At 38.1% G+C, this 23550-nt stretch overlaps 1 protein-coding gene across 1 annotated transcript in view; it reads left to right on the top strand.

The window, feature by feature from the left end:
* Positions 1 to 22674, top strand: part of ADAMTS19 (ADAM metallopeptidase with thrombospondin type 1 motif 19) — a 152749-nt gene extending 130075 nt beyond the window's left edge. The window contains exons 22-23 of the mRNA XM_052778193.1: positions 18157 to 18334; positions 21456 to 22674. Coding sequence (XP_052634153.1) covers positions 18157 to 18334; positions 21456 to 21607 — 330 coding nt within the window. The 3' untranslated portion in view covers positions 21608 to 22674. The remainder of the gene's footprint in view (positions 1 to 18156; positions 18335 to 21455) is intronic.
* Positions 22675 to 23550: the final 876 nt, after the last annotated feature.

Consider the following 23550-nt stretch of genomic DNA (forward strand, 5'->3'; position numbering starts at 1 on the left):
TGCAGTACAAATTGTTACTATCACATTACTATATATTCCATATTCTTTACTTTTTTTCACATTTAAAGGATAAAGGATAGTGTCAAATGATTTTTTTTTTTTTTATAGTGGTGATCATTTAAAATATTTGGAAATGTTTTGGAACAGCCTTATGAAAACTAGACGATAACCCCCCTACCTTAGTTACTTCAAAAGCTCAAAGTAGTATAACCATTAATTTTTTAAACCCTTCAGTACTAGGGTTACTTTCACAAGAAGATGTGTTTGGCAATGAAGTTTAGTATTTGCACTTCCATGCCACAGAACTGCAGTAAAAACCTGCATCATTTAGCACTACCACCAGCAGCAAGTAGACTATAGAGGGATGACCATATGCTTTCTTAGTTGAAGCATTCTTTCAAATTGGGGTTGCTGAGGCTATGTGGAGATATTCAGACAGTTACACTGTATTCCCAGTGCCCTCTGGAGAAAAGAAGACCTTTAGTCTCTAATTCAGTACTTTTCACAAACATCCATGTCCTAGACGAATGTACAAGAACTTACTTCTTCCCATTTAAAATTTACTGACATCTTGTATGTTCTGCTTTCCTCTTACAGTCAAAGCTGTAACACTGTCACCTAAACTGTACTTTAAACTTCAGAACTAGGAGATGAGGAAATATTTCATATGGAATCGACAAAACCTTTTGAAGAGTTAACATACAGCCTGACTGTGACTTGTGCAGCTGAGATTTTCCAAGATTTATACCAAAAAATAGATACTTTAATTTCTCTACAGAGACATGAGTTCAATTTAAAATATACTTGGATTTCCTTTTTTTATTCCCTGTTACTATTCTGTTCCATTGCTAGAGTACATAGCAACATGAAGTCATGGCATACATGTTAATATATCTGCAATGGGGGAAACAAATGGAAAGCTCAGATAAATGTTAATCTTTGCTCACTGTTTCTTTCTAACTCAGAAGTTCAGTGCAGCCTTCTGTGTTCACTGTTCTTACTCTTTAGGATTGTTCTTGACATTGACAGAAGGCTGTTCCTTTGAGCAGAGCCAAGTTCCCCCAAGCTAATGCCAAGACTTGGCTTGAAAAAATTAAATGACGCTTCTCACACATTGAAACAAGAGGCTTAATGTGATCCTTATTGGCTTTGCTGCTCCCCTTGAACTGCTAAGGCATAATTTTAAATGAAGCTTAAATTGCACTATTACTGAAAAGATAACATTAATAATAATCATAATAGTACTGTAATGGAGTTAATTTGTTTTAGAGGTACAGCCACACAGAGATCAAATAATTCTTCTGCTCAATGTTTTAACAATAATACCAAGATCAAAGAAAATTTGACCAAAATTGCAAGCTCCGATAGGTCAATAAACACATCAATCCTTCTAAAACTCTGACTTAATTTAAAAGTATGCTGTATAACCTGGCCTGTATGTAGCATTAAACTCCGTAATAGCTCTTAAGTCAGCAAGGTGGGTAAATACGCCAAATATTGGTATCCTTAACATCAGTTGGGCTCTGTGCCTGCCCTTGTGAGGAAAATGAGTATGATGAGAAAGTAAAGAATAAAGGCTCAAAATGAGCTTCTGGACCCAGCACCTAGCAACATTACCAATTACATTGTCTTCTCCCAGTGAATGCCATCCTTGGAATACCATATTTAACAATGTAAAAGTTACCTTCAGGTGAGGAAAGCTCATAGCTACTATAGCACCAATTAGGGCAAGGCGTAGCTCCATCTTATTAGCAGCAGTGTCCTTTACTAAGCTGCCCATTACCACCCATTTCAAGGCTATATAAGGACAGGGTCATGCTCAGAGGAATTTATCATCTAAGGATAAACACGTAGGCAGAGGAGAGGTGAAATGAAATGCGTGTGAACTGCATGTTTACACATCTACCTGGCTTACTAGAGAAGTTCATGTCATTGTAGAAGTCATTCTCCAAAAAAGACTTAAATGTCAGCAGCATAGGGTGCTTGAAGGGCAGGTCTAGGGTACTTTATGTAGGAAGCTGTGTATATTTTTTTTTGCTATTATGTAGAATCTTCAGAACATTGGTGGAATAAATGAAGCATGAGAGGCAGGATGAATTTTAGAAGGGAGAATAATTTGGAGAGTGGGGTTTGAAAATAATAATTAAAAGCTTAAGTTTGATGTGATATTATACCAGAAACTTTTGGAGACATTCAGCAGGGGACAATAGAATCAAAACACTGGACAATGGAGTAGAATTTAGAAGAAGCCATCTGTAAGATGAAGAAATATAAAGTATGTGTGTGTAGGAGACCAGAGAAGATAATATGGTTTAAGTTCTAAAAAGACATTTGGCTATGGAAGCTGGAAGGACGATGCATTCAGTATAAACTAAAGAAGCAGCAGCACCAGAATGTCTAAATAGTATCTGTCTGTTAGACCAGAGATGCAGAGGAGTCAAATATGACATCTGGGATAATGGTCCCAATGGTTGGGATAGAGTGGACTTTGTCCATAGCCTGAAGAAGCGAAAATGGGGAACAAATATTAATCTGCTAAAGCAACTGCTTGCTTTTTACACCAGTGAGTCCCAGAATGCGTGTGTGTGTGTGTGCATGTGTGTATTGAGGTGGAAGTCAAGTGTGCAGCTGTTGCAGGGAGACAGAGTGAACCCAACAGGTCACAGAGAGATCTCCCAATTGAGTAGTATAAAAAGCAGCTGTCAGTGATAAGGATTGCTTCTCTTCTGTCGCAATCAGAGAACCTGTGAAAATGGAGAGAAGAAAAAAAACAAATTCTTTTTTTTGCCAGCTATTCAACAGCATAGGACATTCAACCTTTAAACTGTGTGCTTAAACATTTAAACAACCCCTAAATTTCCATAGCAAATAGACTCAACTGATTTGGTCTCCTTCAATTAAAAAAAATAGAATTTGGATAATATTAATGTTACAGTTTTACTGACAAGGTAATTAGCCTTGGTTTTATTCTTTGGTTCCCCATCCAAAATTGTTAGCTCTTTTAGATTCTGGGAATGGAACAGTGCTGGCCATGAGTCAAAATATGATACTATTAATAATAGACTTATGGACAGAGAAATTATTTGACTTTTGTGAAATGATAGAAGTCAAAATAATACTGCCATCACGTTAGTAACTTTTATATTGAGTTAATTATACAGTTAGTTTCCAGCAAATGAGGTATGTCTTTGTTTCAGAAATGAAGTATGAGCAAATCATATGGAAGATGTCAATATAATGAAATGAGAGTGGGGAGGTTTTTGTACATTTCTAACCAATCCTGTAATATTAACATTATTTCTTTCAGAGAGATTTTTTTTTTAATAGTTCAACGTACTGTAGTATTTTGCCTGGAATAAATGTAATGTCATCTTTGTTTCTAGTAAAACAGAACAAGACCACCCTTAATAATAGGCAAAAGCACTGATAAGACTGAAAAGGATTTTGAAAGTAGACATTACCCATTTTGCACACACACAAAATCACACATAAATGGGAAATGCTGGTATCTGCATCACACAGATCTACTGGGACATCTTTGCTGGTTTTCTGCTACAAGCGTCTTTAGGATAAGCAAAGTTTTGGGGAATGTCAAACTGGAATCAAAAAGTAATTGTGGGCGGATGTTGTTTTGTTTCTTGAATTGCATTATCTGTAAGTGGCATTATATTACAAAAAAAATTAAGTTGTGGCACATCAACAGTTCCCATCAGGATTGAGCCTTACTAGGGCCTATAGAAAAACAAAGCACGAACAAACAACAGCAAAAGAAGCTTACAGTTCCTGCTGAAAGATGCTTGCAGTCTTATCTGACAAGTGACATAGAATCATAGAATCATAGAATCATTTCGGTTGGAAAAGACCTTCAAGATCATCAAGTCCAACCATTAACCATGCCCTGGAGTACCCTGTCCACTCGCTTTTTGAATATCTCCAGGGATGGTGACTCAACCACTTCTCTGGGCAGCCCATTCCAATGTTTGACAACCCTCTCAGTAAAAAAATTTTTCCTAATATCTAACCTAAATCTCCCTTGCCTCAACTTGAGGCCATTTCCTCTTGTCCTATCTCCAGCCACCTGACAGAAGAGACCAACACCCACCTCACTACAACCTCCTTTCAGGTAGTTGTAGAGAGCGATAAGGTCTCCCCTCAGCCTCCTCTTTTCTAGACTGAACAACCCCAGATCCCTCAGCCGCTCCTCATAAGACTTGTGCTCCAGGCCCCTCACCAACTTGGTTGCCCTTCTCTGGACACGCTCAAGCAGCTCAATGTCTTTCCTGTAGTGAGGGGCCCAAAACTGAACACAGTACTCGAGGTGCGGCCTCACCAGTGCCGAGTATAGGGGAACAACCACCTCCCTGTTCCTGCTGGCCACACTGTTCCTGATACAGGCTAGGATGCGATTGGCCTTCTTGGCCACCTGGGCACACTGCTGGCTCATATTCAGCCGGCTTTCAGCCAGCACGCCCAGGTCTTTCTCTGCCGGGCAACTTTCCAGCCACTCTTCCCCAAGCCTGTAGCACTGCATGGGGTTGCCGTGACCGAAGTGCAGGACCTGGCACTTGGCCGTGTTAAACTTCATACAATTGGCCTCAGCCCATCGATCCAGCCTGTCCAGGTCTCTTTGTAGAGCCTCCCTACCCTCAAGCAGATCGACCCTGCCTCCCAACTTGGTGTCATCTGCAAACTTGTTGAGGGTGCACTCAATCCCCTCATCCAAATCATCAATAAAGATATTAAACAGAACAGGGCCCAACACCGAGCCCTGGGGAACACCACTTGTGACCCGCCGCCAACTGGATTTCACCCCATTCACCACTACCCTCTGGGCTCGGCCATCCAGCCAGTTTTTCACCCAGTGAATAGTGCATTTATCCAGGCCACAAGACGCCAGCTTCTCCAGGAGTATGCCATGAGAGACAGTGTCAAAGGCCTTGCTGAAGTCTAGGAAAATAACATCGACAGCCTTTCCCTCATCCACTAGGCGGGTCACCTGGACATGGTAGGGGGAGAACTATATAATCAACTAGATAATAAAAAGGAAAAGAAAGAAAAAAAATTTTAAATCCACTTGATAACAGCTCCTCTTTTTTTTCCTATGTGTCCTAGGAGAGGGTCTCAAGCAGAAGGTACAGCCTTTATACATTTGTTTTGAATGTTCCCTTCAAGAAGTAGAGAAGTGGGTGCCCATAATGAACTTCTCATGGAGTACAAGAGATGGTGTAGTGAAAAAAGAAGGGGAACATGAAAAACCAACCCTCATAGCTAGAAGAGGACGCCTGGAAGATGGCAGCAAGTAGCAGAGGCAAATACAGACCCATGCTTAAGCGGGTCTGTACAGCCACAGTCTCGTTGCAAGATGTACAGCATGCTGCAGGGTGCCGCCTGATAGTGTGCTATGGGGAAAGAGGAGATTCACTTACACAGCCACTGTTGTTGCCTGTGTGAGAAAGAAAAGGGTAAAACATTGACGAGTTCAGCAGTTGTATGAAATTGCTTTGGGCTGCGCTGATTTTAAAGAGTGGTTTTCAGGGCGGCGTGCTGAGATGCACGGTAGGGACAGAAATCGGTCCTGAAAAAGTTGACTTCTAAGTCACCTTCATAAGCATTAACAGTTAGAGAAAGTCTAAGAAATTCCAAAAGAAAAGGACATCTGAAATATACCTGAACAAGCTGGGTTTTTCTTACTCCCTGGTAGTAGAAGTAAAATGATAAAAATGCTGCTAAAATAGATAATTGAGAACTTTATAAATAAATGACGTTTTCCTCCATGTATGCCCAGCAATATTTCAGAGTCACATATTGTTAGTATTAGTAGACTTTGAGCTTTTGGGCAGCTTTACAAAATTTCTGGGTGCTCCTTCCAGTCATATTCTTTGTGATTCTACCTACCACCTGAAACCACAGCTATAAGCAAAGCAGTCTGGCTGCTATTTGCCTTACCAGTGTTTGGCACTCCTTAAAATTGACAGGTATGATTGACTGGACTCTGGCTTACTGGTGTGAGAATGATGTGTCTATATCATCAAAGCAGACTTTTATTTCTAGTGAAGCAGAAATTGCTGTGTCAGTTGGCACGAATTTTAAAAAAACTTTTCACTCTACAAGGCAGCCCATTTTATCTGAAGTTGAATAGACTGTACGTATCCATGCTGTACACATGATCTCTGTTTTGCTGTTTTCTATTCTTGACAACCAACTGTCCCTTTACCTTCTGTAATTACCTCCCCTGTAGGCAGCTTCTCTAGCTGTTTATTGAATTGCCAGATTTGGCAAACTGACATTGCCCAAAAGGATAGGTAGCTGTGATAGGTATTTTAGTGGTATACCGGATTCAGAGATCCAGGGCATCCACTGAGCATTGTGATCTGACACCTTTCTTTCCATACAAATGACTGTTTGAAGAAATTATTCTTCCTACAGCCCTACTGAAAAGTGAGAGTGCGGGTGTTTGGCAGCCTAAAAAGTGCTGATATTGTCTGTTAGCATTAATGGCCCTTTTCAATGGTGATGAACAGAGTTGTAATCCGGAGTCCAAAACCTGCATATATCAGATTTCCAAAATGCTAATTTATAACAATTTTTATGTCATTTTAAAAATTGTCTTGGACTATACACAATGAGGTAAAAAATTTGAATGTCTAGAATGGTAAGAGTATTTTTTAAGCATTCTTTAAAACTAAAAATTAATTGCTTCGGCTCCCCAAAATTGAGCCAAAATGTTTTCATGAGAAGTGAATTGGTGAAACAAGATACTGTCAACTGGGTAAGTTCTTGGAATGGCTTTTTTTGGACCAACTAGGTGAAAGGCTCCTTGAAATTTTACAGAGTATTACGAAGGTGTTGATTCAGGGAGAAAGTTTGGTTAAACTGTTAAAGCATCATGGCATTTACCGAACACCTTCACAAAGAGAAAATCATACATGTACATTTGTATTGCAACATTAAAATTTGATACTAGATCTTGTTTTTAAAAAGGAGATGGAGATTACCTTCAGGGGAAAAAAATGAATTAGAAACCAGAAAACTAGAATTAGAAAAAATAAACCAACACCTTAGCTATAACTATTAGAGGTAGAAGTACAAGTAGGATGCCTCTGAATAACCATTTAGTGTTTCTACCACAGAGAAGATAGCAGGAACCCACGTGCTTGTGCTGAGGCTTACTCAGTGCTGTCTTTCAACATTTGGACGTTGTGATGTCTTGGAGCAAACAAGGCCAGGCGAAGGAGACAAGTTCACACCTAGCAGGAGATGTGTCATGCGGCTACAAAGGACAGCAGTGGGATCTTCCCATCACCCCCCCTTGCCACTGCTGCTGTCTTCCAAGCCACTCTAGTGCAGTCTAGATCAGGCGAAATACCAATTCCCAAACCTTTCTGGTTGTGAGCCTTATAGTGCCAGGCCAGGCATTACTGCTGCAGGGGACTTACATATGCACACATATGCATATAAACATAGATTTAAGTAAAGAAATACGGTCTTGGGAATTGCTGAACAGAAGCAATGCCCTATATCCAGGTCTTTCCTATGTGCTTTCCCAGAAATGCCTACCGATTTTTGTTGAGGGTTGCTGGGATCTTTGAACAGCCTTCTGCAAGGCTGATGCATAGTTCAGCAGGTAGATAAATGGTGCTTTACCAGTGAAATCTTTACTCTAACACTACTACACAACAATTACAATGCAGAACGTTATAGCCCAAGTAGCAGGATGCGTATCCCAGAGTACTATTCTGACTGAGGAAGAGTAGTAACACTGAGCATCCCTTCAGTGTCCTTGTGCTGACACTAATTTTTGCTCAATCAGGCTCCGTCTAAAAAGATTATTCTCAACAAAATTTTATAAGATAGGGACTACACTGACCATCAGAATTTCAGTGTCCCAAGGAGCTATGCTGAATTTATGTGCAAAAATACCTCATATAACATCACAAGTAAGTAAGGAGCTGATGGAATTAGAAGTAACATCAGACAGCAAAGGGAGCGACAAGACAAACGAGCAGCAACTTCTGTTTTATCTTCTCAGAATTCTACTTAACTGAAATGAGTGTGTTATGTATGTACAGCCCATTCTACGTAAGAATCTCCAGTCTCTTTACAGTAACTGATTATGTACCTGAGTCTACATTGGAAGACTATCTCAGTATACAAACTAGTAAATACTGCAGTTTGTCTGACTTTTTGTGGCTGGTCCCACAGTTCGGAGGAGAACACCAGTCCCCTGACATTTTGAACCACATACTTTTTTATCTTTTCAGCGTAGGCTTTTGCTGCGTGTTCATTACTCTAATTTCTGTCTTAATGTTCTTTCTTGCTTTTGCTTAGTGATACACATTGGGCAAATCATTTCATCGGTCTGTTCATGACAATGCCTAGATTTTTTTCTCTGATAGCTGACAAGTCATTCTAAGCTGTCAATGTGTGCAGGAAAATTCAATTACTCAGTCCACTGCTGAGACTCAGTCCAGTAGGCGTTCTTTTGCCTGGTGTATCTCCATCTCTAAGATCATCTCTCTCTCTTTCCAAATGTTTTCCTCAGCTTCTCTGACTGTATATCTGCCAAAGTGTAACTCATTTAGCCGGTTCACTTGGGTTTTGTTGGAATTTATATAATCCTTCTGCTCTTGTGGGATCTAGTTGATTTTTGTGTGTTGTAAATCTTTTTCCTTTCATGCATTTTTTTATCCTATCTTTCATGCAGTTAATGTAGATAATACTGCTTCAGGTATTCATTCTTGCGATAAACTTGGACCTTCTATGAAGTCCTCATTTTGTCACAAAAGTATTTATTGTTGTTTATTTTTTGTTATTTTGCTTTAACCTGTATGATTCTCACTTTTTACTGTTTTCTAATAGCTTGTAACTAGTTACTAGCTGAAAATACTTTACAATTAATAACTAATTCTTGAAAATGTCTTTTGAAGTAATTGTTTCAGATTAAAGTCTGTGATTTCTGACTGGCAAGACAGAATCAGAATAGCTACTTAACATTATTCATTTACCAGTTTTAAAGAATTACAGGCAATATTACATATTTTTAAATACTGTAAGAAAGATTTACTTTTCTGCTTTATCTGTGCTGGTTCAGGCTGTTGTTCATAGATGTATGTTTAATCTCCAGAGTTCCCTCATCTAATCTTGCCACAAATACTTCCAATAATGTTGACATAAAACAGAGTTCACCCAAACGTATTGATCATTTTTTGGTAAGTTTATCACAGGATCACAACAACTCAGGTCAACATTGTCTATCTCCTGGCCCTCTGATAGCTCCCTCAGGACAGTCATGCTTTTGGGTGACCTCATCAAACATAATGAAAGTGTTACACTTCAGTATGGTTTTCCTACCAGTAAAGCAATTAGAATAATTTTCTGGAAATCCATTTTCTTCCAATGAAGAATGTTTTGACACTTTGAAGAGAAAATTAACCAGTGGAAGTTTTATTGATAGGTCTAAGGTATTTTTCTATGTAATTTTCTCTGTTTCTCTTTTCAGGTTTTTATTTCAAAAGCAATGACCCATATGTAGGATCATAGTATTCCCACTAAAAAAAGTCCTTAGGGTTCAGTTTCCTCATAAACTCTCAATTCTTTGTGTTTTGTTTTTTTTTTTAATAGCTTTTATACCCATTTAGCTGAGTTACCTGCTACCACTTCAGATCTTCGTGATTTAAAATTTGGTGGATATGGTGAATGGAAGTGAAGTCATGGTTAGGGTTGATGTCTTTCTTTTACTTGTAATACTACTGGAAAAATGAGGGTGCTACATAGTGTGATGTTATTTAAAGGCAAATACTTCATTTTATGTGGTACAAAACAGCTTTTTGACATTGTTTCTTTGATTTCTGAAAAGTAAACAGATAGAATAGTAGAAATTTTAAAGAGAAAGGGCTTTCTCGAAGGTTTTTTTCCCCCTCCTATGACATTTCCTTTATGTCCTTAATGGGTTCTTTTAATTGTCTTTTCATTAGAAATACCATAATCCCTTAATTACATTTTTGTGCTCATGAGCTATGCTTTTCCCTGGAGGGTTTTCTACAGAGCAGCAGGCTAGCATTGTGATATATGCTAACATTAAACTGCATACTCAAAGGTTAATATTTCAAATTCTTTTTAAGAGTTCATTTTTATCAGCCCAGAGTGACATACTCCAACTAATTTCATCAGAAAGATAAAGGTAATTATGAGGTCGTCAAATCTAACTGCTTCCAGATTCTTCTTTGGGTGTTTGATAGTTATAATCAATGGAAAGTCATCTTCTGCCAAAATACCATGCAGTGATCTCTCAGATATGGAAGTGTGAGATATAATAATGTCTTACTCATCACTAAGCACTAATGGCAGTAATATATACGGTATGCCATATAAAGGATTTTTTACAACGTGTTGGCAGTGTAATGTTGAGTCTAATCCACTATGTGTGAATTCTCTCACAACCAGTTTTATCACATGGCTCTAACAAATAATGGTCTCCTTCCGGTTTCTTTGTTGACATACTTTAAAAGTAACATACAGACTTAGGCAAACCTTTAGTACCTTTAGAATTGATAAAATATGCGTAGCCATTGAAAACAAGCTATAGTTCTGTAAAAGTGCTGTTGACTAGAGTTTGTTTCCTGGGCTGGAGGGTAAAGATCGTAAAGAAATGGTGATCATACGGCTTGCTTTTACTTCCCTCATCTCAGAATATCACAACCATCACAGATCTATTTTATTAAAAAAATTAAGTTGAATATTTGGTTTCAGCTTTGTATCTGTATTGCCTTTAGAAACCATGAAGGATAAATACAATTTACAGAACTGGGAAAACAAAAGTGAAGGCTTCATATCACTGAGAGGCATGGAAATAATCTGATGGTTGCCCTATAGATCTATAACTTGTGATGGTCTTCAGTCAGTTTAGAGAGTATATCGCATTTAAGCTAAAGCAGGGATACATATTTTGCTGGGCACCTTTACCTGAAAAAAAGAGATAATAATGTGGTGGTGAAACCATTGACGTGAGTTTTGGACCAATTGCCTAACTCTTTTTTTTAATAGAAAAGTCAAGATTGCCCTGTAATTTAAAAAATGTTCTTGGAGGATGTATTTGTATATTATTAATAAGTCTGAATATCTCTGCTTTTTACTGTAGAAAACTGCAGCCATGTAGAATGCTGTTGTATGATTGATCATTTGTCATGCTTAAAATGGTCTTAAAACTTAAATGTGTTTTTTTGTATTGAATGCAGTTCTATAGAAAGTATAAATACAAAATTGAAAACCATGTTAAAGTAAAGTACATCTGGAGCATACGGAGAAACATCACTTCCTTTATCTATTACGGTAGTACAGTTTTTGTCCATGCTTTGACATAGATCATCATGATGAGAGAAAAATGCTGATACCTTCCTTGGTTTGGGGGGGAATGAGAGGCTGTAATACAGTCTGTCATTTTTATAGACCAGGACCCCAGGTTATCATACATGGAATTTTTGCTGCTTAATGCTGAAGTTTAGTCTTCACTTTTTGAAGTTTTCAGGAACTTTTATCTTAGTATTTTTTTAGAAAATAATACAATCATAATCAGATTTCTGTTTGTGGAGGAAAGGAAAATCTTAATGATAAAGGCTTTTAAATGAGTATAAAGCTGGTGGAAGAATCCACCAGAAAAAAATACCCTTCCCTTTTGCTCTTTTTCTGGTTCCAGAGGGATCTAAATCTATCCTGTGTGCCACATTAGAAAATTAGTCTTGCAAGAAAATTTCCCTTCAAAATTCAAGGGTCTTCTACCCATTCCTTGCATAGTCTGGGAAGACTTATATTGTGGCATCAGCCTTCCCTGAGCTTGAGGAGATTCTCGTCCCACCAGTACTTCTCTGAGCAGGCTTCCTAAATGAACTAGTAAGTCCAACTGTCCAAACAAAACAAACTAGTTTCATTGGGACAATCAAGATTTTTAAATCATGAAGTATGTGACTGTGTTTCATTAGTTCATCCAAGAAAGAAATTGGGGAACTGAACCTAGGTTTCAAATATAGACAAAGAATTTGCTACTTCCAAGCCGAGTCCAGCAAGTCTGTTAAGATTGAAGCCTATCAAACCCCACTACTGATTCAGAGTAAATGAGTAATGATATTTTCAAGTATAGATTTTTATATACTGTCCTTGAAAAAATGATTTGGTTTTTTGTTGTTTCATTAATAATCATATTATACCAAATTCTGCATGGTTTTCCTCAACCAAATTTTACTTGCAAACTTTCAGTTGCTTCTTGTCTTGTTACCAAAGGCAGTTTCGCATCATCCACCAAACAACTAAATTGTTCTGCATGGGAAGCTAATAAGGATTTAAAAAAAAAAAAAAGAAAGGTCCAGATTCTTGAGATGAGGTGATGAGGGTTTCCTCGCTAGGAACCCTATCTCTAGCCCAACTTATCAAACGTGACCTGGGGCTCTGTTTATCTTCCTTTAAAATCTTACCTGTTTTGAACAGTTATCCACTACTAATTATTACTCCAGAAAGAAGAGCTAAAAAGAAAAGGGGGGGGGGGGGGGGGATAAAAGGAGAAAAGAAAAATAAAATAAATAATGACAACTCAAACTTGCTAAACTTAGGAGGGACCAACAGCAGAATTTTTTCAGCTAAACTTAGCACAAGTTCTGAATTTTAAATTTGGCATTCACATACTGAGGTGTTGGGTGTGTCAGAAATGAGAGAGGCAGAAAGACCTTCCTGGAAATGATGCGTGGGAGAACTCAGACTCCCATCTTATGTTTGGATCCGTTAGTCCCTCTTTTTGTATTAGTTATACTATTCACAAGTGCCTTTATAAAAAAAAAAAAGTTCTTAAATAAATTGCAGATTACTTGCTTTATTTAGTAACCGTTAAGAATATTGCTAAACTCAGTATAAAGTCTTTGTTGAAAGCAAATGCACCACTTTATCTACTACCTGCCTTCAAAAGCAAACTTCATAAAAATACAAGATACACAAACAGATTGCAAGCATGTTAGCAAATATGGATCCTGTTGCTAAAGTCTGGTTGCTTGCTATCCTTGTTTCACACTCACTTTATGAAAAGGTTGAAACCACTTAAATGCTGGAACTGATGAACCTATACATAAATGATTAGGAATGCTCTGCTAATAATTTCCAGTAGAACTCATCACTGAGTTTCCTTATGAGCACATCGCTCTCCACTTTGAATGCTACTTAGACTTGTAAAAACCTTTTATTGAACAATCCATTTATTCTTGAAAAGAAATTGTCCAAGTCAATTCTGTTAATATTGTCACAGATTGAGTTTTTCATTGTGGCTTGTATCAGCCTCTTCAATGATTGCCTGTTGTCTTGGCAGGAAGATGCATTTTGACTCTTACTGTCTGCCAGTGACAATTTTTCCCTTAATTTAGGAATTCCTACTTCTTACGAAGGCCAGCTGGAAGCGGCTAAGGCATTACAGCACCTTCCTCAGCTGTTGGCCTTGGGAATATGTATTCTCTCCAGAATATATATCTTTGGCAGGGAACAGGAAGAAGGAATCTTGGGTAACGGGTGTGCATGCCAAGTGTAAGGATTGTTATATTTAACGCCTAGGTTTCTGTCCTTGAAATTATGTCTAAAAGAAGTTCAAAAGTAGGACAAAATTCAAACAGGGTGGGTAGATTTTATTTCAAAGAAAGAAGAACTTTCAAAAAAATAGCTGTTAACTATATTTATCCAGGAATTTTTTGTAATCTTTAACAGGAATGTTTTACATGTCTTGCTGCTTGAACGGTTTTACGGTACCTTTAGGACTGTGTCCAAAATGCACAGATTAACAGCCACATAAAAAACCTCTGGCTGCGTATTAGAACATTTAGTCTAAACCTACAAACACAGTTGTCCTACGGGAATTTTTACTAATCAGCTACAAGGCCTTAAAGTGTAGGTCATCTGAACAGTCAGAAGTAAAATCTAACTCACCACCACAAAAAAAAAGTACAGCATGTGCAAGAGTGACATTTGGGAGGTGGAGGAAGTGGGAAGAAGTGCAATAGAAAAGTATTCTTCATTCACTAGTAATAAAAGCTGTGGGTTGAAATTAATCAGAGATCTGCTGAGTTGATGCAAGTTGCTACAGATTGGTTTGGAGTGGGCATTTTCTGTAAATTTTGTGTACGTAAGCCTTATATTAATATATATATATTTATATATAAAGTCATGGAAAATACAAGCACTTTTGACAGAGAGATTGCTTTCTGATTAAATTCACAGCTTAACTATGTAAAAGTGAAAGTATTTTTTTCTTTCCTGTACCTTGAAAGCTTTGTTACAGTTTTAAACATGGAAACTCCAGAAGTATACAGAAGCTATGCAGCTTTAGCTACATACCACAAGTGCTACCTAAAACGTGACAGCTGCACATCCAGAGAGAGGTATTTGCCTCAGGTTCAATATTTTCAGTGAGAGAAATCCAAAAGTCAGACAAGCTTAGGAGACAGTTTTGGAGGAGTCTGCTTCAGCTAGAATGTGCACATGCCTGTGTAGTAAAATGAGTATCAAAATGAGGGTCAGAGCTGTTGCTCTGAGTTACATCTAGCTGGTTTGCAGAAGTTGAGATGTCTACTAGTGAAATTGGACCAAGTCCATACCTTTGCAGAGTGAAAAAGAAAGATATTATGGATTCCTTTCATCCTCCAATATTCAGTGGCTGCTCTCAGTTATACCAGCAGTTGGCTGATGTATTTGCAGCACAAATTCAGGTTTAAGACCACTTCATGGAGACAAACAGAAATCTCACTGTTTGTCTGTGTAGCTAGCAAATGCACTGCTAAATGCCATACCTGAAGTGTGTTTTCCCTATTTTGTACTATTTCATACTACTTTGAATGTGAGATAATATAGATATGGTAAAAAGATATTATTTTTTTCTGGCTTCGAATCAGTAGAATTCTTAATTCTGAAGTCAGACACTGCTGATGATGATGATGTGTGAACAGGGAAGAGCACAGCTTGACTATCAAATCCCTGGTTGATTTTAAAAAACTAGTGGTTTGGAAAAACCTCTCTTTACTTGTAAACTGATCAGGCTGGCTTTGAAAGTTTTGGATTGCAAATCAATGTGGTAGCCCTGCCTCTTCACAATTTTCCCCAAATATCTTACAAGACTTAATAAAAATTCTCAGTTTTATAAAATAAGAATAAACACAAAGTTAAAAATTAGTACATTTCTGTGATAAGAAAAGAAGATGAAACAGAAGGCAAGTTTCTTATTTTATTTCCTGCTTTGCCACCTATTTCCTATATGAACTGAGACACTTTATTTTATCATCCTTTAGTGTCAGTTTCTTCCTCTAAAGTTGGGATGTTAATAACTAGGTCATACAAGACTAAAATTAGTTGTTAGCAAGATGTATACAGCTTTGGATAGAAAACTACATTATAGTGCTTCATAACACTCTTTGAAATATCTCACAACTCGGTCATTAAAAGGATGTTAATTCACCAATTAAGATTTTAATGCCAAAATCTTGCCAAATTCTGCATAGAAACTCAGGCCCCAAACACTGATTAGCCGAGAGATCTGTCTGCTTGTTGCATATTTTCTCAGTTGCAGTCACGAGAAGCTTTCAGGCCAGAGCTCATCTGGTATAGAGAAGACATGACTGCTGACAGAGTGCTCTTCACAAAGGCACCTGCATAGATGAATTGTTGTGCATTATCAATTAGTAGATAAACCATTGGAGCCCATTTTGTCAGCAGAAGTCTAGTGTTTTCAAATCCCATTCTCACTCCAGTACTCCAGATGGCTAGGTTGCACCTACTTATTTTAGGATAACCAAAGGTTAAGGGCAGATAAATTATTTTTAGGAGATCTTATGTACCAGATCCACCTGCCTGTCTTCTCCTCCTCCTCTGTAGCTGATAAAAGAAGATACATACATACTACAAGCTCACACATACTCTAGCTTTGGTTAATAAACATGCAAGTGTTTTACTGAAGGGAAAAAAAATACAATACTGTGCAAAATTACTCTAAGTTAAGATCATTGTGAAAATCTTTAAAGATTATCTTCATTTTATTACCTTCATTGTATTACCTTAATCATATTACCTTCATCTTTCCTTCATTCTCAGGTTTGGGGGTTTTTTGTGTTGTTGGGGTTTTTTGAACTTCACTGTTCCGTTGTCTCACATGATATTCCATTAAAATATTCAAAAGAGAAACCTCTCTGAAATTATGGAGAGAGGAGTCCAAGAAGTGGCTGGAGTTTTGGCAAGATTAAGATTGATGTTCTGGCTGCTACTGGTGATTAAATTTGGGTATGTATATGTGTGATTATACATGTTTACCATGAGCATAATGTTGGCCATTAAGGAAGTCAGATTATTTTTTGCTGCACAGGGAAAAGGCAGATAATTCAGGAGAAGGCATTCTGTTGAGAGGCTTTTTCTCATGCAATTTAAAAGCAGTACACTAAATTCAAAGTTGATGACAGACATCTACTTTGAAAACACTTCAGTAGTAGCTGGATTCCCTCCTGTAAACAGCATATTTGTCCATATGTTAAGCTGTGGTTGCTATTGAATAGAAAATTATGTATTCATAATTTAATATCTTTGCATGCCTTGGCTCATGCAGGCCGTATCTGATTAACCTTGCAAGAAATTATAGTTCTTTATTGACTTTATGGAGTTACTCCTGATATACATCACTGAGAACAGAAGCAAAATCAAGTCCACTTGCTGCCTCTAGCAGCACACTAGAATGCCAGTGTTTGATTTCATGTGGTTACAAGTTGAAGTGTGCTTTGGACCTTGCTGAGTCTCAAGAGTCCAAAAGACACAAGTCTTACTTCTCTTGATGTACATATTTGGGTACAAGCCCTCTATTTCGCATTTGGCGTGTGTAAATCTTTCCTCCAAGTAACAGTTTTTAAAATGTCTCTCAAAAGCACATGGATAACAAGCCTAAAGGGTAAAAACCCCGTTAGTGTTTCCTACACTCAAAATTTATTCTTTCTTTTCAGAAAACTATACTTCTCCATCTTGAGACAGGATGGTTGGGAAACCTGTTTTGTTATAGCACACTCTCCTTGTCTTTCTCTCTCATTTCAATATTTTTTCACCTGCCTCTTGAGGCCTCCCAAGGAAGTGTGTACTGAATACTTATGTAATTAAGATTTTTTTAGAATAAAAATATTTTCAGGATTATGTGGATTGTGGTGGCATAAATTTTCAGCCAGTGCTCATATCATTCATTGCAAGAAATTGATTAATATTTGAAGATGTCCTCTATAGTAAATTTCTCCAAATCTTAATGCAATTTGTGGGTGCTTGAGACAAAATCATTAGCAGGTAGGAGAAAATTGCAATACATAATTTTTGAATGAATTTGTAGTTAAAGCGATAGAACATATGTCAACGGACACAAAAATAATTCATGCCCTGTGAAATTTTGTTCACAAAACGTCAGCAAAGGGGAAAGCATGTATTTTGTTGGTTTGGAATAGGTTTTTATGCATCAGTACAGCACTGCCCAAGTTTTCATTCTAATGTATTATGTTACTGTGATACAAGTAGAACCTTACTGTCGTTACAGTGCTCAGCTATTTTATTTTCTCACCTCGTTCTCTGTGGCAACAAAATGGGAAGGTTGATTAAAGGCCAGGCAGCATGTCTCATGTTGTGTGTTTCATTTGTGGAACACAAGTGAAAACATGAAGATGTGATGCAAAGATGGGAGGCATACACTCTGCTCAGCAGGAGGAGCACTTTTGCACTGGCAGGAGTAATGGCTTAATTAAAAATGCTTCTCTCTGTCAGTGCCTGCGAGCATTTTCTTTTTTTCCATCACATTCACCTCTAATCAGAGTAAATTAGGATACAGATACAGGAGAACAGCCTCTGCTCCCTTCAGGCACATTGCTGCATTTCAGTTTCATCACAGGCTCTACAAAATGGACCTTGACAGCAACAGGATGCTGGAATCAGTCCTTCAATAAATACTGCCAATTTATTTGTGCATTTTAAATTGATTTTCATTTAGCTAATGGAATGGAAGGCAGAAATCTTGGAATGCTGACAACTGAAGGAGCAGCCACTGACTTCACCTGGACTGGCATTTCACCTTCATGTTTACAGGCAAAAATACCTTTCCAATGAATGTGTGTCTTCTGTGTGTTCCAGTGCTCTGTCACCTGTGGCAAAGGGATGCAGTCCCGAGTCATCCAGTGCATGCACAAGATCACGGGAAGGCATGGCAATGAATGCTTTTCCTCAGAAAAGCCTGCAGCCTACAGACCCTGTCATCTCCACCCCTGCAACGAGAAAATTAATGTTAACACAATAACATCACCCAGGTTAGGTAAGCAGTCAAAATGACACATTCCCACTGGAAATGTCTTTTTAGTTCTTTCTCTCCATAGAGTAATGACAATCCCAGTTGAAAAACAGAGGGCTAGGACTCAGAAGATGTAAATTCTATGCAGAGAATCACCTCTGCCTCAGTTTTCCAGTGTGTACATCAGAGACTGTACCTCAGAATGGTGAAGCATTTTGCCATCCAAGGAAGGACCGTGTTATGGGACTGCATGATATTATGGACACAAAACATCCTAGATGAAAATATGTTTATATTAGAGACATTATAAACATATTATAAATGTTTATATATATTTGTCCACTCAATTTTATCAACATTTCTAAAGTAAGACAATAGCTTGTTTTCTCTTAAAAGTTTTGTAAACTATGGTCTTGTGATATTTCTGAGATCAAGGAGGCCCTTATATGTTCCTCAAATACAAATAGCTCTTTCCACTTGTCTTCAGTTCAAACATCTACAGCCTATGCCTGATGGATTAGGACATGTGAAGCAAAATTACTAACATGAAGAGATTTGCTGTTCCTGGAGGAACTCAGGTCTCTGTTGGTCTTAAAGAAGTTATGTTACTGCATAACTACAGAACTGTTAATTCTGTTAATTATTATTTCCTAGTGGGTTGTTGATGATGGTCTTACCATTAGCTCCCCAAATCATTCATCTGCTTCTTGAGCATGACTGGGGAATATTCAGAGGCTCGCTGTAAGACAACATACCCTTTCCAGATGATTTTCCAGATCCCTTGTTAAGATAAACCCTCCTGTCAAATAGATTACTCCTGCATGGAAAGCAATTCTAACATTTCAGGCTGTATGTAATCCTTCCTTTAAGTCAGTGAAGGGTATTTCTCTTTGAAGTTTTTAACCCTTAAACATTTCTGTGTAGTAGTCATTGTTTCAGTTTGCTGGATGAGATGGCAGCTGTTGCTGATGGCCCTCTGCTCTATTTCGTTGTTGTAAGGTTGCCCGTCATACTTTATCTTTGTTCAGCTGATCTCTCAGAAGCAAGAGGCCATCCCTCCATCACTGACGCTCTCCCTCTGGTGAGGTATAAGCAGCTTTGTGTCACAGAGTAAACTGAATCACAAAGTTTCACAGAAAAAATACAGCATCAGATTCATTGAAATTTGACTGACTTACTGTGAAGGGCACAAAAAAAGACTGGGCTATGTTGTCCTCGTAGAATGGATTATGTAGCACTGATGTTGGTAATCTACAGTTCAACCTCATCCAGCAGGAGGCGGCATCCAATCTGGCAGAAACATTAACATCTCCAAAATACATAATAAAATGCTTCTCTTGAATATATTGATCGTTTTGGCCTCCGGTTCCATTCCTATTATGCAGTATAGATCCTCTGGATTTGGGGGTAGGGCTAGTGGAAGCTGATCTGGGTTGCACCAGCTCTACTCTTTTATAAATAAGCTCTCAGTTTCTCTTTCCCTTCTACTAAAAAAAGAGAGTAACTCAAATCTTCTGTGAGATTGACTTTTTTTTCACTTCAGTGTTTATGGTGATTTTTGGATTATGTCTGTTTCTTGTGCCCTATTTTTCACTGTTTTCCCATATTAATTCCATGTATGGGCTACAGCTTGAATAACTGAATGTGCAAAGATCCAAATTTGGTAGCAGGTCCTTCTATGATAACACTATAACAGGCTTTCATAAGCAAAACAGGTGGGTGGATTAAAAGATAGCTTTACAAGAAAACAGACAACACACATGAAAATATGCCCGTTTTGTACAACAGGCATACAACAGAAGTCAGGCTTCTGCGTCTGAATGTTTATGAGTGCTAGAGAGAGCCGAGTAGTTACAACAACCGTGGGAGGAGGTAGAGTAAACCAAATAGTAGCTTTTCAGGCTGTGTGATGTCTTTGTCATTTCAGAAGGTTTCTGAGGAAGAATTTGGTAGTCAGGGATTCCCACAATTAGAAAGCAGCAACAGACTACTAATAGAGCAACCTGAATAACTGGGTGAAGATAAGATAGGAAAGATGTGAAGGTAAGGATTAGTAGCCTGACTTTGACATGGAGGAGGGAAGACCCATTGGAGTTATTAAAAAGAGGGTGTTGTAGTCAGACCAATGTATTGGAAGACAATTTAAAACAAAAAACAAACCAACAAACATTTTGAATGTACTTGGAAAGGAGGGAAAAAGGTCAGGAAGGTAAGAAAGGCCCGGTGTTTGTGCATTTGAGAAGCCCAAAATGTGGCCTGGACAAGTGTATTTGCCAACATACCAACTGTCATTGATTCCATACTGTAAGTTTCATTTTTCTAGATAAAATGGATTTGCATTACGAAATGTACCATGGGACTTGCTAACTGTATTCAAACCTTGTAAGAGTGCCTCATAGTGTGGCATCTCCAGCGTTCAAGCTAGCAAGACATAATTCTGTTCCTTTGAACAGAGAAGCCAAACAAAACTAAAGGTCTAGTAGATTATTTCACTTAGAGAGAAAGGTGATGTAAGACATCACGTAGTTTTCTTCAGTTTCCATTCATTGACAGCATGGCACAAAGTCTTGATTTCTTGAGCAAAAGCAGATCAGAACACCAGCAGCAGTCTCCATGCTTTAATTCCTACATTTCCCCACCTGCCTCTGATTAAAAAAATCCCCTTATAGGTGTCATTGAGAACCCCATTCTGGTATTCTCCAAGCTGAGGCTTCCTGTTTTTCCAGTAGCAGCTTCTGTCTCAGACGGAGGGCAGTTTCAGCAGGAGCTGCTGCTTCGTGTGGCTTTGCTGCAGCTGGCTCTGCAGCCCTCACATAGCCCTGGCCCCAGCCCCAGCCCACCTCTGTGTAGGGCAGAAAGATGGGCTTCACTCTCTCATGAGGAGACAGCTGCATGACATTAAACCAATTAGCTTCAATGCAACTTAATCCAATTCACAGATTAAGCTGGCCTTAAAAAATTGTAAAGTTGAAAATATTGGTGGCAGGAGGATTTTTTTTTGCCTTTCTTTTGTTGAATATCTACATCTATTCTCCTTTCTCTTCCCCAGATACACTTCTGGTGTCCTTGTCACCTTTGCTACCTGATTCGTCACTAATAAATGTAACAGTAATGTATTTTTGACTTTGTTGTTGTTGTTTCACAGCTGCTTTAACATTCAAGTGCCTGGGAGACCAGTGGCCTGTGTACTGCAGGGTGATAAGAGAGAAGAACCTCTGTCAAGACATGAGGTGGTATCAGCGGTGCTGTGAGACGTGCAGGGACTTTTATGCGCAAAAAATGCAACAAAAGAGTTGACCTCTGTCAGGCTGGCTGGCTCTCAGCTCTTTGCAATCTTATTATTTATAAACACACACACACACACACACGTACACACACACGCAAGCTTCTTCAGACCAAATATTATCAGATTACATGTAATTTAATCAAATTAATTTATTTTTGCCCGCCAGACATCCTTAATTGTTTTGGTTAGACAGCTACCTTGTTTTATCCTCTGACATTTTCATAATTAATTTTTATATGAACGATTTTGGATACATTTATCAGAATTTTTAAAAAATAGTAACTAGTATTTTAAATGTTTATTTTCTGTAGGGTCGTCTCTCTGTTGCCAAAAAAAGTCATGTTATCTTGAATTTATTTTAATTTAGCTGAATAGTTTTGTTGTATATGGAAATAAAGCCCTTTTTAATTTTATTGTAATTTTGGCATTCAGAGGCAGAATGATCTTGTGTATTTTGCAACAGATGTTGAGGTGAGTAAGCTAACTATTGAACAGGTTATTACAGAATGTATTGTGAAATCAGTTCATTTGATTTAGAAACATACTGAAGGGGATAATCTACTGTAACTTATAACATATTATAAACAAGAAAATTAAAATAGCTAAGTAGGGATTTTGATCATTCTCATGGACACATACTTGAACACAAGTATCGAATCAATGAAACACTGTAGAGATTTACACTGAATCACTGTTGCACTGTTTGAGGTAGTGTAGAGAAATGCAGTCCTAGAACTTGTACCATCCTATGAATCCACGTCTGTACTGTTCTAACATGTCACTTGATTTTAAACGTTTTGAGAGAAAAAACCCATGCCCCTCTATACCTTTTTGTGTCCTCTTGCAGATTTACAAATGGAAGAGTCTTTCTTCCTGCCACTTGTACGAATTAATCTGTTAAACACTTTCAGTTCTCTGTTGATGATTTAGAAAATAGCTTTGTACTACTCTAGTTTTATCTTTGGTTTATGAAAAAGTCTTTATAAAAATGAAATGTTTTACAGTTCTGTGAAACGTTATGAAACAGCTAAAATTTTCCTTATGAGAAAATATTGTACATGATTCACATGATTTTTACATTTTCAATAAAAAGTAAAGCTTCTTTTGTTATTTGCATTTTTCCTCTTTTGGGCATCTGTGTCTGTGTCACGGTTTAACCCCAGCCAGCAACTAAGCACCACACAGCCACTCAGTCACTTCCCCCCCACCCAGTGGGATGGGGGAGAGAATCAGAAAAAAAAGTAAAACTCATGGATTGAGATAAGAACAGTTTAATAAAACAGAAAGGAAGAAAATAATAATGATGATAATAACAAAATGACAGTAATAACAAAAGGATTGACATATACAAAACAAGTGATGCACAACGCAATTGCTCACCACTCGCCAACCGATGCCCAGTTAGTTCCCAAGCAGCGATCCGCCCCCCAGGCCAACTCCCCCCAGTTTATATACTGGGGATGACATCACATGGTATGGAATACCCCATTGGCCAGTTTGGTTCAGCTGTCCTGGCTGTGTCCCCTCCCAACTCCTTGTGCCCCTCCAGCCTTCTTGCTGGCTGGGCATGAAAAGCTGAAAAATCCTTGACTTAGTATAAACACTACTCAGCAACAACTGAAAGCATCAGCATGTTATCAACATTCTTCTCATACTAGATCCAAAACATAACACTATACCAGCTACTAGAAAGAGAATTAACTCTATTCCAGCTGAAACCAGGACAATCTGGTAGCTGAATCCATTGAGCCCTGCATCGCAGCAGGTACAGCTACAGTAGTCCCTACAACAAATGCCTCCTGCCTCTTGACTTAGGCACCTTTCTGCAGCTGCAGACAGTCATGCCACTCTGTGAGTCTTGATACATGGAAAGTTGGGTATAACAGAGTAATATTCAGTGGAGAAGTTATTTATCTCGGTGAGTTCTATAACCACTTTCATCTCAGTGAGTTCT

Source organism: Harpia harpyja, chromosome Z, assembly GCF_026419915.1.
Source record: "Harpia harpyja isolate bHarHar1 chromosome Z, bHarHar1 primary haplotype, whole genome shotgun sequence".
Classification (NCBI taxonomy): Eukaryota; Metazoa; Chordata; class Aves; order Accipitriformes; family Accipitridae; genus Harpia; species Harpia harpyja.